General features: G+C 56.0%; 1 protein-coding gene across 1 annotated transcript; it reads left to right on the top strand.

Moving 5' to 3' along the window:
- The first annotated feature begins 1,695 nt into the window (after positions 1 to 1,695).
- On the top strand, positions 1,696 to 16,691 carry ATG16L2 (autophagy related 16 like 2). The gene is given in 19 exon segments (XM_038568741.1): positions 1,696 to 1,851; positions 3,706 to 3,805; positions 4,393 to 4,495; positions 8,080 to 8,153; positions 8,395 to 8,646; positions 8,790 to 8,855; positions 9,144 to 9,257; positions 10,286 to 10,348; positions 10,914 to 11,022; positions 11,365 to 11,403; positions 11,405 to 11,471; positions 12,124 to 12,194; positions 12,488 to 12,559; positions 12,681 to 12,801; positions 13,132 to 13,237; positions 13,866 to 14,015; positions 14,245 to 14,292; positions 14,414 to 14,515; positions 14,861 to 16,691. Coding segments are annotated over 19 exon segments (1,845 nt in total). The 5' UTR covers positions 1,696 to 1,751; the 3' UTR covers positions 14,949 to 16,691.
- The last annotated feature ends 50 nt before the right edge of the window (positions 16,692 to 16,741 follow it).

Below are 16,741 nucleotides of genomic sequence, written 5' to 3'. Positions count from 1 at the left end.
TCCCAAGACCCTGAGATCATGACCCGAGCCAAATGCAGATGCTCAACCAGCTGAGCCACCCAGGCGTCCCAGAAGATGAATATTTTTAGTCAAAATCATTTCTTTATCATATTATTCAAAAATGACAAATTATTCAAATATCCTAGGAGTGTTTTCTGAGTCAAAAAAGGGTGAGGAACCTCTCACCCCAAAACGACTCCTCACTTGAGAGAAATATCACCTCTGCACCTTGCGGTCAAGCAGAGCCCTGTTAATTAATATAACCTCTAATGCACACAGACCCGTGATGGTGTCCTCCCGGCACCTGGGAGTCTGACAGTCCTAAAAGGAATTCTTCACTGTCACCAACTGGCTCTGGGTCTCTGTGGTACATAGAGTCTCCTGGTGCCTTCTGGAAAATGTTACTACCTACACCCACTCCTTCAACAGACAGGCTGGGGCTGTAGCTCAGGTCAGAAAGGCCTTCACTCAGTGAAGGGGCAGGAAAGTTTTCCTGAAGGAGGTGACCCATGAGTAGGAGTCAGAAGGCCAAGAAGGGAAGGTGTTCCAAAGGAACTTGTGCAAAGAAATGTGGGGTGCTGAGCTCAGTTCACGGTGGTTTCAAAGCACAGCAGGTGTACACTATCCTGGGGGTATCGCTGGCACTTACTGCCTTACAAGCCCCGTGACCCATCCATCCCACCATGTGCATCTCAAAAGACCTGTAACCTCCAAGGCTGTGTGGCTCCCTAACCTTACCCAACTTCTCTCTGTCTCCCGGGGACAGACAGGTCTGCATGCACTCACCAAGAGCAGGGCCTGCTGGGGCCTTAGAGTGCACCCAAGGGTGAAGCTGGGAGCAGCGAATGCCTCCGTGGGGGGGGGGGGGCGGATTCTGCAGGGCTCTGGGCAGGGGTCTTGCCGGAGCGTTTTGTCACAGTTCCCCGCAACCCGTGATTCACCGTCAGGGGTCCCTGCACGAGATGTTGCTCCCCCTCCAGAGGCTGCCGGGAAAGTGCGCGGTTGGGCCCTGAGGCCGGCCCGGGGCTGCCGGCGCTTCTCCCTTCTAGGCCGGGGATCTCCAGATTAAAACGGCGGATCCCGTCACTCTCAGGGACCTCAGTCTTCCGCGAAGAATCGAGCCCCTAAACCCCGCTCTCCACAGGGGCTCCTGGGCCTGCTGTCCTTCCCCGAGTTTCTGTCCCCTGGAGGTTTCATGCCTTCAAGCCTCCGCACTTGCTCTTCCCGCTGCCCGGGACCTTTTCTCTCTCCTCCTGGCCCCGCGATTCCAACTCAAACGCCGGCAGCTCCGACAGCAGCGCCTGTGCCCGCAGCCCCCTCCTCGTCTGTGCCGCGTCTCGCCGTCACGCCGTGCGCCGCTGGGTCACCCGCTCTCGCGGCCTCGAGGGACCGGGGCGGGGCCGGGGCTGAGAGGAGGGGTCTCTGGGTCCCCAGCGCCCGCAGAGCGCCGTCGGTCACCTCCGAACTCGGTCCGGGCGCCGAGGGGTTAAGGCCCGGGACCCGGAGGCCGGCGCCGGGGCGCGCGCACAGGCCTGGGGAAGCCGCCCGGGGACGCGACCGCACCCCGACTCCCCGCGGCGGCCAGCAGGGGCCCCGACGCGGGCGAGGCGCTGGAGACCGGGTGGGGGGCGGCGTCCCGCGCCTCCGCGCTGCTCCCCGGACCGACGCTCTTCGTGCAACCCGGGATCCCCCCGCCCCCGGCGTCCCGCGGAGGCCCCGCCCCGGTTGCGCCTCCCCGGGTGCGAGCGGCTATGGCGGGGCCCGGCGCCCGCTGGAAACGCCACATCGTGCGGCAGCTTCGGCAGCGGGACCGCACGCAGAAGGCGCTCTTCCTGGAGCTGGTGCCCGCCTGTGAGTGCGCCCCGGGGCTTGCAAGGGGGCCGCGGAGGGGACCCGCCGGCGGGGGAGGCGAGGCTGGCTCCCGCGCTGCCGCCCGCGCGCAGAAAAGCCTTCTGGCCCCTCTTTACGCCCCACCCTCGCTGGTCGGGCCCTTTCCAGGCCGGGCTCTGCCGGGCTCTGCTTGGAGCCCCTTCCCGGGCGGGCGGGGCTCCCTCCGGGGCTCCCGGCCTCCCCGCCCCTCAGGGCCCGTGTCTCCGGGCTGGGCTGGGGTTCGTCAGCCAGTGCTGTTCCTTTAGGGCCTCTTATGGTGTTCCCCTCTCCCAGGGCAGTCCCCAGGGTACAACCCAGTCAATCCGTTTGGTCCCTGTGGCCTGGTGAAAAAACTCTAGAGCAGCTACTTCTAAACTCGGTCTCTAGGGAGGAAGTTCAGCGTCTCAGGCTTTGCCACCGCTAAGTGATCCTGGCTCAGGTTTTTGGACCACCTCTGTGCCCCGGCAACCCCAGCCTGACGGGGAAACTGGGGGCTCCAGGCTGCTGGCTGAGCCCGAGAAGTTATACTCAGGTGTTTCGGGGGGGTGGGGGGAGGCTGGTCAGGAGTGAGTATGGCAGTTCAAGCTAGGGTGAACAGGTGTGCAACCGTGTAAGTGCCTCTGGTCACTGGAGACTGTGTGTGTGTGTGTGTGTGAGGGGGGGGGGGAGTACAACCACTATCCCTCCAGCTCCATCACTGATCCTAATCTTGGCTGCTGCTTAACTGTCTCCCCCCCACCCCCCCGCCCATCCCCCAAACTGAATTTGCAGCTCTTGTTTTCTGGGCCATTTCCCTGCAACATTCCAGGCTGCTGGCCCTCTCTCTTAAGGGTGTGAGGGCAGCTTCCTGCCTCCAGGCAACCTCACTTTTCCACTGCTCTGATGGACAGTGAAACCATACAGTTTGAGGGAGAAATCACCCATCTCCTGAAAGCTGCAGGCTGTGGGACTGGAGAGACCTTGGAGGGCTGAGATCAGACATAATTTGGCTTCAGTCTTCTCTGCGGTCTTGGGTGGGTTGTATCCCTAGGCTTCAGATTTCTCACCCACAAATTGGGCAAAATAACATCTTTAGATTTGATGGGGGCAGTGCAGTGCCCTGGGGGCTGAGGTGGAGTTTGTGTGAGAACTTGACCAGTGACCTCAGTCGAGGTGACAGGCAGGGGACTGGGTGAAGGAAAGGAGCTGAGGAGCTAGGCCTGGGCTTACCACCCCCACCCTACTCTGGTGAGAAAAGAGGAAGTGAGTGTGGTGGGGGTGGAGGGAGATATTCCAGGGTCTGTAGCAAAAACTACCAAACTCAGGGAAGTCTGCTGGATAGTTAGTTGCTCAAGGACTTTCTCTTCTGGCGCGGGGAAACCTTACCTCAACCCTGGGGAAGAGAGGACGGTTTTTTAGAATAGAAAGTTAGAGCCCTGGAGGGGAAGTAATTTGCCAGAGGCAATAGGCAGGTGGAACTGGGTTTGTGTCATCACTCTTCGGGGCAAAGAGTCGCTCTGGGGCAAGGCTGAATCAATCTCCGGCCCCTTCCTTCCCTCAGGACCCGCAGGGGTCAGTGAGGCTGGCCGTGTACTTCCCGTGGTGGTTGTCCTTCTCTGTCCCATGGAGAGAAGGTTTCCTGGGAGGGCCTGTAGGCAGGTGCTGCGAGGAGGTTGTGCAAGAGCTGAGGGTCTTGGTAGAGCCACACAAACACCCCTCAAAGAGCAGAGCCCAGCCTGACAGCAGCTCTGCCATTCTGCATCCCTGGGCTCCTGAGCCCTCCCAGCCACAGAGGTGTGCCTGAGTCTGCTCGAAAGTGTTTGTCTCTGCCCCAAGCTCACCCTCTTGCACCCCTAGATAACTGTCTCCTAGAGAAGGCTGAGTTGCTGGCCCGGATCTCAGAGAAGCTGCAGCCAAAGCCAAATGATGTCACCCCTGCTACCCTTCAGGGCCCTTGGTGAGTGTATGAGTGTTCCTGGTTACAATGGGCTGCCTATGCCTGGGCCCTGCCCCCACCGCCTATGCCCGGTTCAGTTTTTCCCTGGCATCTCCTTGGTCCTTAAATGCTACCCAGGGGAGGGAGGAGGTGGGCTCTTGAACCTTCCTCCAAGCCAGCTGTTTAGAATGTCCTTTCTCCACCATCTTTCTCAGTCCATCTCTGCACTAGTCTCATCTTTTCACTCCTTGCTCCCACACTCTCACCTTCCTCCCTCCTTTTTTTTTTGTCGCTCTGATCCTTACCTGATGCCTATAGAAAAAAGTGTCTTGCTACATATTCCAAAGGAGGAATGGAGCCGAGAACCAGGAATGGGTTGGGCCTCAGAGTTGGGAGGTGCTTCTTAAGGAGGGTCCTGGCTAGGGAACCGAGGCCTGGGAAAACCCCAGAGCAGTTATGGGCAGTTCCAGTTTCTGGAGACTTGATCTTTACTGGCTTTCTGGCTTCCACATTCCTGAGGGAGAAAGTTCACGGCTTTCAGGCTTTTTGTGTTCATCCTGTGGGTTTAATGGAAGGACAATGAACACCACTTTCTTATTGGTTGGCAGGGAGGAGGAATCGGGGCCTGACTCAGACCTAGTCCCATCATCAAGCACTCTGAGGGTGAAGTGGCAAGAGGAGGAGGAGGGACTCCGACTGGTCTGCGGTGAGGTGAGGCTGGGCAGGGGTCTGAGAGGGAATGGCATGGGGCCAGACTCCAGGAGTTTGGGGGCAAGGGGGAGTGGTCCGTGGGATCCAGCAAGTGAGGGACATTCCCCAAGTTCAGTGCCAGAGTGCTCTCTAGCTTGGTTCTGGCAGCCCTGGATGAGGTAGTCTCCAACAGCAGCTAGAGGATGTGAGGTGAGCGCTCAGAGAGGAGTATGAGGTGTGCAAGGCCAGAGGTGTGACCTCTGCTCCTCCTTTCAGATGGTCCCGCCTGCTCTGTTCACAGCTTGCCTCACCAACCCCAGAGCCTAGCCACTGATGCACAGTACACATTTGCAGACTAAATAAGTAGGGTGGTCCACCTCCGTAGCAGTGACACTGCTGCCCCCACCTCATGGTGTCTCTTGGCTTCTGTTTCACCACATTGTCCTCGTTTTCTTTTTTCTGTAGTGGTTGCTTCTGAACTTCTTTCTGTGGTTCCTTTCCTCCTCCCTTTAAATGTGGGTGTTCATTAAAGCTTGGGTGAGTTCACTGACTCCTGTGGGCTCAAATACTGTTTGTTGACTCCCAGACCTGTCTCTAGCCCAGTGTTCTTTCCTGAGCTCCACACTCTGTGGTCGGCTGGGGTTCTTGGACATCATATCCAAAATTAGATTCACCATCTCCCCCACAGTATATGGCCAGCACCACACAGAGAGGTGACTCTTGCAGGTGCTCGGCTAAGCATTATTTGAGCTAATCCTCTACAACACTAGAGCAAGAAACTGAGAAATGGAGCCAGGATTTGAACTCCTTCACACATGAATCCAGCTTCTGTGATCTCCATTCATTCTTTCAACAAAGGTTTAGTGACAATCGTCATATCCACGGCCCAGGATAAGAACAAGATCTGGCCGCATGGAGCTTCCAGTCCATGGGAGGAGACTGATAGGCCAATAAACACACGCCCAGTTACAGCATGCCACATTACTTGCCCAACTAGTGTGGGAATGGGGCTATAAACCCAGTGAGCGCCTTGCGCTCAAAGCCCCCATTGTAGTTGCAACTTGACATTTGAGGCACTTTCTGGGCTGTGAGATCTCCAAGGCCTGGGATGCCTTTGGTTTGCTTCCACTGATACCTGGGGTCTGTCTCCACAGTCCATGCTAATGAATATTTGTAAACTAAATGATGGATGCGGTAAACCCTCCACCCCAACTAGAAGTCACTGGGTTGGAGACCGAGGGGGCACCTCTGGTCCCTCCCAGCCCTTCATGCTGAGCTAGTAGTCATCAGCTCATGGATCGATCCTGCCTCCAAATCCATCAACTCTCGGTTGGCCAGGTGCAAATAACCCTCATCCCTTCCTGGATGATCCCTCCCCTCACACTCCCATCCATTCTCCATATAGCACTCATAGTGATACACACACACACACACACACACACACACAATTTTAAGTGGGCCCCATGGCTTCTTTGCAGCTTGAACTCACAACCCTGAGATTGAAAGTCCCATGCTCTGCCAGCTGAGCCAGCCAGGCACCCCACAGTGATACTTTTTTTTTTTCTTTTTTATGATAGTCACAGAGAGAGAGAGAGAGAGAGAGAGAGAGAGAGGCAGAGACACAGGCAGAGAGAGAAGCAGGCTCCATGCACCAGGAGCCCGATGTGGGATTCGATCCCGGGTCTCCAGGATCGCGCCCTGGGCCAAAGGCAGGCACCAAACCGCTGCGCCACCCAGGGATCCCCTAATAACGAAAAGATCTCCCTTAAAAAAGTACCGTAGAGACATACATGCTTGTGAACATTTCAAGGGAACAGAAGCCCACCGAGTAAAGTGAAACCCCCTTCTCAACTCTCTCCCATTGTCGGTTTGGTATACATCTTCCAGAGCCCTTTAGCCTGCCTTCCCAGTGGAGTTCTCCAGCCTCCTATTGTATTTCCTACCACTCTCTGAACTCCTAGTTCCCTTTGTTTGGGACACTTCCACGAACCCCCTGCCTTAGCACTTACTCCCTGGTACTTCCTCAGACACATACCAGTCCCCATTGGATATGCTAGGGGATGGGGAATGGCTTTTTCTTTAATTCTTAGTACTGTTTCACATATCACAACAAGCATATATAATTATTATTTAACTTTTGGGGGTAAATAATTACAGATCATAGGAATTTGCAAAATTGGTTACTTATGTAACTAGAGTACACACAATCAGGAAACTGATATTGGTATGAAATTTACATATATTTCTTGTCATGTTGTCCCATACATAGATTTGTGTGATTGGCAATACACAGCATGACTTCATCACCACAAAGATCTCCCTCTTGCTACCCTTTTTAGCCACAACTGACTCCTCTCCCCCAACCATCCCTAATCCTGCAACCACTAATTTGTTTTCCATCTCTACTATTTGGATTTTGAAAAGCCCCCCCAAAATACTGAATAACAAAATGTCAATGAAAGTAAAAGACAAAGGGAGAAGTAGAGGTCATGTTGCTGCATGGTGAAAGGAATCAGAAACGTTATGAATTGGGCCAGCTGGGTCAGGAAAGTAGACACGCGCAGGACCATGGAGAGATGTGTCAGTGCAGGTGAAGTACAGGAGCCTTGCTCCTCAGTCCATCTCTCACCAGGCCCGTGTGAGAAAGAACACAGGAACAGGTCAGCAACCAGAGCCCCAGCCTTGGTTACTTCCTCATGTTCCTCTTGTCACACTGGTAGGAATTGCTCTGCCTGAGGTCTGTCTTTCACTGGCCCCTCAGCTCTAAAAAGTGGGACTTGACCTTCCTCTCTGTGGCTTTCCCAGCCATTGGTTGAAGGATTGTTGAATGAGGCAGGGGCATGGATAAGGTGACCCTCACCCCCACTCTTGGGCTGGGCAGCTCCAGTATTCAGTCTGGCCTCTGTGCTCCCACAGCCAATTTTCGTTCTTGCCCTTGTGCTTCTGCTTAGGCTCCTGTTGCTCTCTGGAATCTGTGCTTGGGAAGGCCAGGGTTAGAGAAGTGGGCAGTAGAGCCCACATCCCTTGAACCTTTCCTGCAGACCTGTCCTGTACTTGCAGCATAATGTTTGATGGCCTGCCATTTATCTGTGTAACTTTGTTGAGACACTTAACCTGTTTGTGCCAATGTCCTCTTCTGTAAAACCGGGAAAATGTCAGTACCTACCTTATGCTGTTGTTATGGTGATTAAGAGTTAACACATGTGTAGTGCTCAGAACAGGGCATGACACACACGTGCTATATAAACATTTGCTATTATGTGAAATATTATTCCTAATAATTTTACATTACCCTATGAGGTAAGTGCTATCATCCCCACTTTACAAGGGAGGAAACAGCAGGTTCAGAGACGTTAAATGACGACCCCGGGGTCACAGGGCAAGTAAGTGGAACTGCCAGGACTGACACTCTGGAGCCTAAGGCCCTTCCACGGCGCCTCAAGAACAGCACTGCGTTCCTGTGCACGATCCTAACTTGCCTGAGCCTCTGCTTTCTTTTCAGTAAGGGGGCGGGTGGGTGCCGTAGCCGACCCTGGAGAGCGGCGGGAGGCGCGGCGGGAGCCCTGCCCAGGCGCCCGCGCCCACCGCCCACCTCCCGCCCCCAGATGGCCTACCAGGTGGTGGCGAAGAGCGCTGCCCTGGGCGCCCTGGAGTCAACGCTGGAGCAGCGGCAGAGCACGTGAGGCGCGGGCCGTCTCTGCGGGGAAGGGGGGACCCGGGGCTCCTGCGTGTCTCCAGCGCGGCCCGAGGGCTTCCCCCACGCGCTGGGCTCAGCGGCCCGGAACGGCAGGGCTCGGAGCGGAAGGCCTGGTTGGACGCCAGGCTTGGCCACTTGCCTGACCGCACGGAAGGGGCAAGCCCGTCCCACCTGAGCGACCGGCTCCCACCGGGCGGTGACGAAGGGTCCCCCGCTCCTTCAGGCTGGCGGCCCTGCAGGCCCGCGTGGCGGAGCTGCGGGAGGAGCAGGCGCGGCAGACGCGGCAAGTGGACGCCCAGCGGGCGCTGAACGTAGCGCAGCGGGCGGCCTACGAGGCGCTGCGCGGGCGCGCCCGGCTCCAGGAGGCGGCCCTGCGCAGGCTCGAGGAGGAGGCGCGGGACCTGCTGGAGAGGCTCGTGCAGCGCAAAGCCCGCGCCGCCGCCGAGCGCAACCTGCGCAACGAGCGCTACGAGAAGTGAGCGCGCTTGGCCCCGCCCCTCGGACGCGCGAGCGCCGCGGCCCGGCGGCGGGGGAGGGGCGCGGGGGCGGTCGGTGCTGCGCCTCCACGGCCGGTGGGGCTGGCCCGGTCCGGCTCTCTGGATGCTTCTCTCCCCCCAGGGCCAAGCAGGCACGGATGTCCTTGGAGCTAAAGGCGGCTGCCCAGCGGACTGTGAGCATCAGCGAGTAAGAGGGGATGGCCCGCCCCGAGCCCGAGCCTCGAGCTTCCTTAGCCCCGCTCCAACCCGCGTGCCCTAAGGCGCCCTTAGCCTACAGTTCTACCCTCGTGTCCACACAACCCCCCCCGCCCCCCGAAACTGAGCCCACAGGACACGTGCAGACTCGTGTGGTCGTAGGAGCCCGCACACCTGCCTGCTGCGTGTGCGTCCACACAAATCCTCTTTACTGTGTTGGGTACTGGAGGCAGGGAGGGACTGGTCCCTTGACCTTCCTGAGCTTCACTCCCTCTCCCAGGAGCCCCAACACCATTGGCGATGGGATCAGAGAGGAGGGTAAGACTCTGGCCCTGATGGCTGAGCCCGTGTCCCCGAAGAGTGAGGCTGGTGAGAAGTGGCTGAGGACCTTCAGGTGAGGACTGTCCCAGAGCACTGAGCTGGGCCCCACTTTGGAGTCTTCCTCTAGGGCCTTGGGCCCATCTCTTGGGCTGAGAGGGGTTTGGGCAGAGGCTGCAGTACAGCTTAGACCTCCCAGGACAGGTCTGATCACCAGTGCCTGGAGCGTCTTGGGGTCACTGCCACCTTAGGGACCCCAGTGCCTCTTTCTCTCCTTCTTAGGAGGAGAGCTCTGGAAGTGAAGTGTCAGGCTGGTGAAAGGGTGTCATCCGGAGGGAATCTGGGCAAGGCCCAGGACTCAGATGTCATAGGCATGTGTGCTACAGGGACCTGAGAGCACATGTATGCACAAGCTGAGGGAGCATGTGGTCATGTATAGATGTGAGCTTGCACGGGCTTCTGAAGCCTATGGATTGGAGTTTCAGTCCTTGAGTGTCCACCCCCTCAGTCTTCCCAATTTGTCTCCATTTGTCCCTCACTGAAGGTGCCCTTCCCCCTCCCTTGTGCCATTCACCAGCTTGAAGGCTTCTCTTTCAGTGCTTCCTTGCAGGTCACTGATATCCAGGCCTGGGGGAAATGAAAGAAATTTGGGGTGGGGCATGAGATGCTCGTTCCCAAAGTCCTTGGCAGCCCTTGTGGGCTAAGTCTTCCTAGGACACATTCTCTTCTGGACATTTTTGAGGTCACTCAGTAGGCCTAGGTTTTACTTCCCATCTCCCCCCAGCCTTATGCTATTCCAGCCTGAGTACACCTTCGCACTTTCTCCCATAGGCCCCAGCTCAGCCTACCCCAGTGTTGGGGGGCACTTGGGTGGTGAGGCAGTTCTTACTATAATGGTGGAAACTTTGGGAGACTTCATTGCCAAATCCCTCCCTGCCTCCACCTTCCTGGGACTGCTTTGAGTCATCCTGCTCTCCTGCTCTTGGAGAAGCCAAGTTCTTGTCCCAGGTGTAAGAGGCTGTCCCAGGCACCTCAGGGTGCCTGGCTGCTGTCTGCACACTCAGTGGCCAGTTCCTTAGCATGTCTCTCTTAATTCTACCCCAGGTCTGCCTCTGCCACCTCCTTGACGCTCTCCCGCTGTGTGGATGTGGTGAAGGGGCTTCTGGAGTAAGTGTGTGTGTGCAGCCACATGGTGTGTGAAGGGTCTGGGCCCCTTGGAGGCCTATGTCAGGCTTCTGGAGTCTAGGCTTGGTCTGTGTGTGTCTCGATCTCTCTGTCCGTGCGTTGTGCAGCTGTCTGTGAATCTCTGCTACCTCTCCCAGACTTCATTTCCTTCATTTCCAGGCCCTGGCTGGCTATCCTCCTCTCTCTGTCCCTCATCCATGGTCCTCACAGGAGATCAAGATCTCCAGTCTGAGCCTGGATAGGAACTACCATTCAGTTGGGAAATGGGCTCAGATGTGTCAGGACTTGTTCAGGGTCCCAGAGCCAAGTGCTAGCAAGGCTACTCAGGTGGCTCTGCATCTGTCAACCCTACCCTACCCCTGTGCCCCTCCCCTCTCCATACTGACCCCTGGGATCAGAGGCTGGCTTGGGAACAAACTCACTGCATCTCTGGGCCTTGTTCTACCACCTTTGGTGTCTACTTTCTATTGTTGCTGCCTCAGGAGCATGGGACTCCCATGTCAGAAGGCCTTGCTATATGCTTTCCTGACACCTGCCTTCCATCCAGTTTCAAGAAGAGGAGAGGCCGTTCCATTGGGGGAGCTTCTGAGCAGCGATACCAGAGCATCCCTGTGTGCGTGGCTGCTCAACCTCCTAGCCAGGTTCTGGATGTGCTGGTAAGGGAGGGGCTGGGCCACATGCAGAGGTGCTGATAAGGGGAGTGTAGGCCTCAGGGGTGGTGCACCGAGGCCAGGGAAGCAAGGCTGGGCTCCTTAGCTAGAGCACCAGTTTTTTTTCACAGCCAGTGGTAGAAGCTGGTCAGCCTTTAATAATGGAGGATGGACTGCAGAGGGGGATCAGGAGGCCACAGAGGGGAACAGGGAGAGGTATAGTGGGAAGCTGCTGCAGGTATAGTGGGAAGCATTGTGCAGAGGTGCGTGCAGGAGGGAGCCCATGAGTGTGTGCAGAGAGGCACATATGGCGAGGACCGGGGGCACCAATCTCCCTTTTTCCCACAGGATGCCCACCTCTCTGAGGTCAATGCTGTTTGTTTTGGTCCCCAATAGCAGCCTCCTAGCCACCGGAGGGGCCGACCGCCTCATCCACCTCTGGAACGTTGTGGGAGGTGAGGGTTCTTCTTTGTGGGCCAACCTAGTGCTTTCTCTCCAGACGCTACCCTCAGCTTGCTCCTTGGTAGGCCAACGTGTTAGATCTGTTTGTGTTTCCTCACATGTAACATTTTTTGTGGCCAGCGGCCAGATGACGCTTTGGCAAGAGTTCTGGGCTGAGCTTCCCACCTGTTGGAATCCAGGTCTGCAGGATGGGGAGGGCTAAGCTCGGATGGTCCCTGTTAGGGGAAGTGGAGGTCCCTTATCATTAGATTCTGCAGAGACAGGTCCCCGGGGTCCACCAGGTGACCTCTTCTGGTGTCACTTGAGCTCTCAGAACTCAGGGGATGAGTGTTAGCTATCTACCCTGAGTTTGTAGAGGCAGGTATGCTGGGGAGTCACAGTCACTTCCTGGAGGCTTCCTAGAGAAAGGCCTGGCTCTGGCTTACTCAGTGTCCTAGGGACAGTCCCTTCTCCTTGTCCTCTGTAGTCCTGTGAGATGATCTGCTGCCCCCTGGAGCCTCCTGCTGGCGGTTTGGGAAGGTGCAGCCTCCAACACAGGCACCCAGAATTTTTTTCCTCTAACTTGGGAGAGACTGATCTTCTCAGCAACTCCTTTTCATGAAGTTAGTGACCTCACTTCACCTGTCCTTTTCCTGGTTCCCCCAGGTCGTCTGGAGGCCAACCAGACTCTTGAAGGAGCTGGTGGCAGCATCACCAGTGTGGACTTTGACCCTTCGGTGAGGGGATTTTGCCTCAGTGACAACATGGAATGCCTGTTCTGTGCCCCTGCCATCTCCACACTGGGCAATTGGTGGCTCTAGGACATTTGGGGAACATCATGGATGTCCTAGAAGCAGTCCTTCTGGCTGCTACCAAACCCTTCCCTGTCCTGGAGGCTGCTCTGCCTGCCGGATGATCTGGGGCTGTGGGAAGCTCTTAAGGCAGCCCCTGCCCCGGCTCTGGCCTGAGGGCTGTTGCATCTCTCTGGGCCCAGGTTCAGGGCTCTTCATTCCTCCTTCCATCTCTCCAGGGCTCCCAGGTATTAGCAGCTACTTACAATCAGGCCGCCCAGCTCTGGAAGGTGGGGGAAGCACAGTCCAAGGTAAGGCCTGACTGAGGAGGCAGCCCTGGAGGTCAAGGGTCATGCCTTGGGCCCCAAAGGGGATGTTATGGAGTCTTGGCCATGTCCTTGATCCATACCGGGATGGGTGGGGGGTGAGCAGGAGACGCTATCTGGACACACAGACAAGGTGACAGCTGCCAAATTCAAGCTGACAAGGCACCAGGCGGTGACTGGGAGCCGAGACCGGACAGTGAAGGAGTGGGACCTCGGCCGCGCCTACTGTGAGGCCCAGCCCCTACCTCCCCCTCCCTACCTTGCCCAAATCAGGGCAAGAAAAAATACCTCAGCCTGTTCTCCGGGATAGCTTCAAGGGTCACAGGCATTTGGGGTAAAGGTTCCCAGGGCCTCTCCCTCTCTGCCCCTCAGCAGTACTTTCTGCCTGGTTTCTTGGTGACTTCAGGCTTTGGCCTGGGAAGCAGGGAATCTGGGTTCTAGTTTGGGGAGGATACTTAGCCCTCTGGGGCTTCGGGACCTCAGCTTCTCTGGATGTCCAGTGGGATGGCTTACAACAACCTTTTTCTGAGGCTGGAACTCTGCTCCTTGATCCTCAGGCTCCAGGACCATCAGTGTCCTTTCCTACTGTAATGATGTGGTGTGTGGGGACCATGTCATCATTAGTGGCCACAATGACCAGAAGATCCGGTTCTGGGACAGCAGGTGACAGGCATGGGCTATGAGTGGTGGAGGCATGGGGATAAATTTGCTATATACTCTTTTCCTTTCTCTGATGTGGAGGCACTTCAGGGAAGTGAGGCTAAGTGTGGCCCCTTGAAGGCTCCACTGCCCTTGGGGACCTATGGCCCCTTTGAAGTGGCTTTTGGTCCAACTGTTGGACTCTGCCCGGGCCTTGTCAGCCCCATTTTTCACTTAGTTACCACTTTTTAATCAAAGGGAACAAAAGTTTTCATTGTTTTTTCAATCTAAGAGCCCAGCAGTTGGGCTTGGATGGCCTATGAAAGCTGGTGCTGGAGCCAGTGCCAGGCCTGTCTCAAGCTCCTCCTTCCTGGTGTTGGAAACCGTTTGCTTCCTTTCATATGTTAAAAAGCAACTCTCATAGTTTTCTCTCCAGCACTTATTTTAGTGACCTAAGGGTTTCAAGGCCCCTGGCTTCTAGTCAGAGGCTGCCTAAGCTCCCCCTGGAGGGGATGGCTGCCCTGGGAGGATTAGTCAGCATCAGACCTGGCCCCAGTGATCTGAGACCCAGGGGTATCTCTTGACTTTGTTAACCTGTCAGGAGTGGCCCAGGCGGGCTGTTCTTCATCCCTACCTCTGTCTCTCTCCTCAGGGTCCCCTGTTGCACCCAGGTCATCCCTGTGCAGGGTCGGGTCACTTCCCTGAACCTCAGCCATGACCAGCTGCATCTGCTCAGCTGTTCCCGAGATGACACACTCAAGATCATTGACCTTCGAGTCAGCAATATCCGCCAGGTGTTTAGGTACCTGCCTTATGCCCACCATTGCTTGGCTCTGGCAGCTGGGTCTCTCTTCCCTTGATAGGGTCCCTTTGGGACCTGTCAGTGGGGGGCCCATCCTGAGGTCCTTCTAGACCAGAGCCTGCTGAGGTGCCCCAAGCTCTTGATGGATAGAGGAAGCACTTGAAGCTCCTGGTAGAGGTCAGGGACTGGCAGCCATGTTCGTTCTGACCCCAGTCCCATCTGTCTGCAGGGCTGATGGCTTCAGGTGCGGTTCTGACTGGACCAAAGCCGTGTTCAGGTGTGTTTGTGAGAGCCCATGCCTGTGCCTGAGTATGCCCCATCTGACTGTAGGTCTGTGTCTGCATGTGTGTGTCGTCACCTCTGATCATCTCTTGCTTGCTCTGCTGTGGCCACTGCAGCCCGGACAGAAGCTATGCCCTGGCAGGTTCCTGGGACGGAGCCCTTTACATCTGGGATGTAGACACTGGGAAGCTGGAGGGCAGTCTGCGGGGACCCCACTGGTGAGCATGGCCAGCACCTGGCCACCCCAGCCGCAGGGCCAGTGCCGTCCCCCCCCCCTCCCCCCAAGTGCTGCTAAGCCAGTTCCAAGTTCTGACATGCTTGGGCCCCTGGACTCCCCAGCCCTTGTCCCCACACCTTCACCTCCCAGAGCCCTTCTTAGTTCACATGGTGCTTACCCATGTGTGCCTGAGTCCGTCTTCGCAGCTCTGTGAGCCCATTTTATAGGTGAGGCGGCAGGCTCAGAGACAGCCTCGAACTGCTGAGTTCCAGTAATGAGGGACAGAACCCAGGCTGTAGGCCTGGCTTCTGATGCCTCTCTGAAGCCTGTCCCTCCCTTTCCTCAGCACTGCTGTCAACGCCGTGGCCTGGTGCTACTCGGGGAGCCATGTGGTGAGCGTGGACCAGGCCAGGAAGGTGGTGCTCTGGCACTAGTGCCATGATTCCTCCCGCCAGGGCTGGAACTCTAGTCTGAAGTCCAAAGCCAGAGGACAGCTTCCTATTGCTCACAGGGCTCTAGAGCCAGTGGGGCTAGGGGTGGGATGGGAGGTGGGGGTGGTCTTGGGGCATTTAGTGGGCAATAAGGCCTGGCAGGACCTGGCCTATCTTGAAAAACAAAATGTGTATGTGTATATGTGTGTGTGTGTGTGTGTGTGTGTGGCAGGTATTACAGTACTTTTTGGTTCATTTTTTTAAATCTCTGATTTCTCACTTTCTTTGACAAAAGTGAAAAAAAGTTGCATCTAAACTGGTGTCTACTTGCCTCTTTGCAGCATTCAGGTAGCAGAGGCCTTTGGGCTGGTGGCTCGAGGACACCTGGGCTTGGCCCCCTTTCCTCCACCTGCAGAGCTGGGCAGAGCCAGTCTGACCTCAGTGCTGTTCATATCTGAGGAGACAGCATGAAGAAAGGCTCACAGACAGCAAGGGCAGTGGCTCTTGGAGCCATGGGAATTTTACCTTTGGTCTAAGCTGGTTTAGAGGCCAAGCCAACACCTTGGGCCCTTGGGCTTCAGGCACTCAGGGTGGACTTGGACTGAGGCCACGGGAATTGCAAGGAAGGGATCGGGGAGCAGCCTAGAGGGCTCTGGTGGAAAGGGTCTTAACAAACCAGAGAGTGGTGTCAAGTACTTAGTACACCAGGCCTGCCTTTAGATGAGAGCATGTTCTTGCTCCAGAGGTGGGGCCCAGAATGGGTGGGGAGCAGCCCGCGTATGTCTGTGTGTTGGGGAGGGCAGCTGTGGGCTGGGCTTGGGTGGGTGCTTCACTTGGGTCAGCACCACAAGCCTCTGGAGTACAAGGCAGACCCAGCAGGGGAGAGCCTGGGCACCCCACTTCCTTTGTCAACCTCGAGCACGGAGGAGCTGTCAGCAGGACAGCCATTGCCAGTTACAAGACCGCAGAAGGGACTTCTATCCAACTGATGGGGCTTTACTTTGGAGTTCTCATCTGAGATTCAAAGGCTTTACTCTAGAATTCTCAGTTTCCTTCTTTATCACCTTATAAAGTCTCCCTTGGGGGTCATGCCATTCCCAGGGTTTGGAAGCCATTCCCAGGATGAGCAGTAAGGTGCTGAGAGCCTAAACTCTGTAGCTGGGCTATTTTTGAGTCACAGCCCACTATTTAATAGTTGAGGGATTTTGAGGGGTTCCTTAATGGCTTTGTGCCTTGGTTTCTTCCTCTGTGAAATCGGGAAAATAATAGTACTCACCTCAGAGGGCACCTGGGTGGTGCAGTCCGTTAGGCATCCGGCTCTTGGTTTCTGCTCAGGTTGTGATTTTGGGGTCATGAGATGGAATCCCACATCGGGCTCTGTGCTCAGCATCTGCCAGAGATTCATTCTTTTGCCCCCTTCTCATTCATGCTTTTTCTCTTTCTCTAAAAGAAAAAAAAAAAAAAAAAAAGCACTCACCTCAGAATTTATTGTATAGACTCAGTGTGTTCGTATCTGGAAGCTCCTGGCACGTGACAGAGGCTGCGTGTTGATTAAATACCCAGGCTACACTCTGCTGACTCTCGGCTCATTCACTGCTCTGGGCCCAGCTGTCCCCTGAACTCTAGGTGACATACCTAGCTGCCTCCAGGACATCATCTCCCCCTGACATAAGTATCTCTTCCCCTCATGCCTACATCCTCCTGCACCAGGGGGATTTTTTAAAATAAATTTATTTTTTATTGGTGTTCAATTTGCCAACATATAGAATAACACCCAGTGCTCATCCCATCAAGTG

This window comes from Canis lupus, chromosome 21 (genome assembly GCF_011100685.1).
Source record: "Canis lupus familiaris isolate Mischka breed German Shepherd chromosome 21, alternate assembly UU_Cfam_GSD_1.0, whole genome shotgun sequence".
Taxonomy (NCBI): Eukaryota; Metazoa; Chordata; class Mammalia; order Carnivora; family Canidae; genus Canis; species Canis lupus.
Note: the sequence above shows the minus strand (reverse complement) of the source record. Positions and strands in the feature narration are given on the sequence as shown.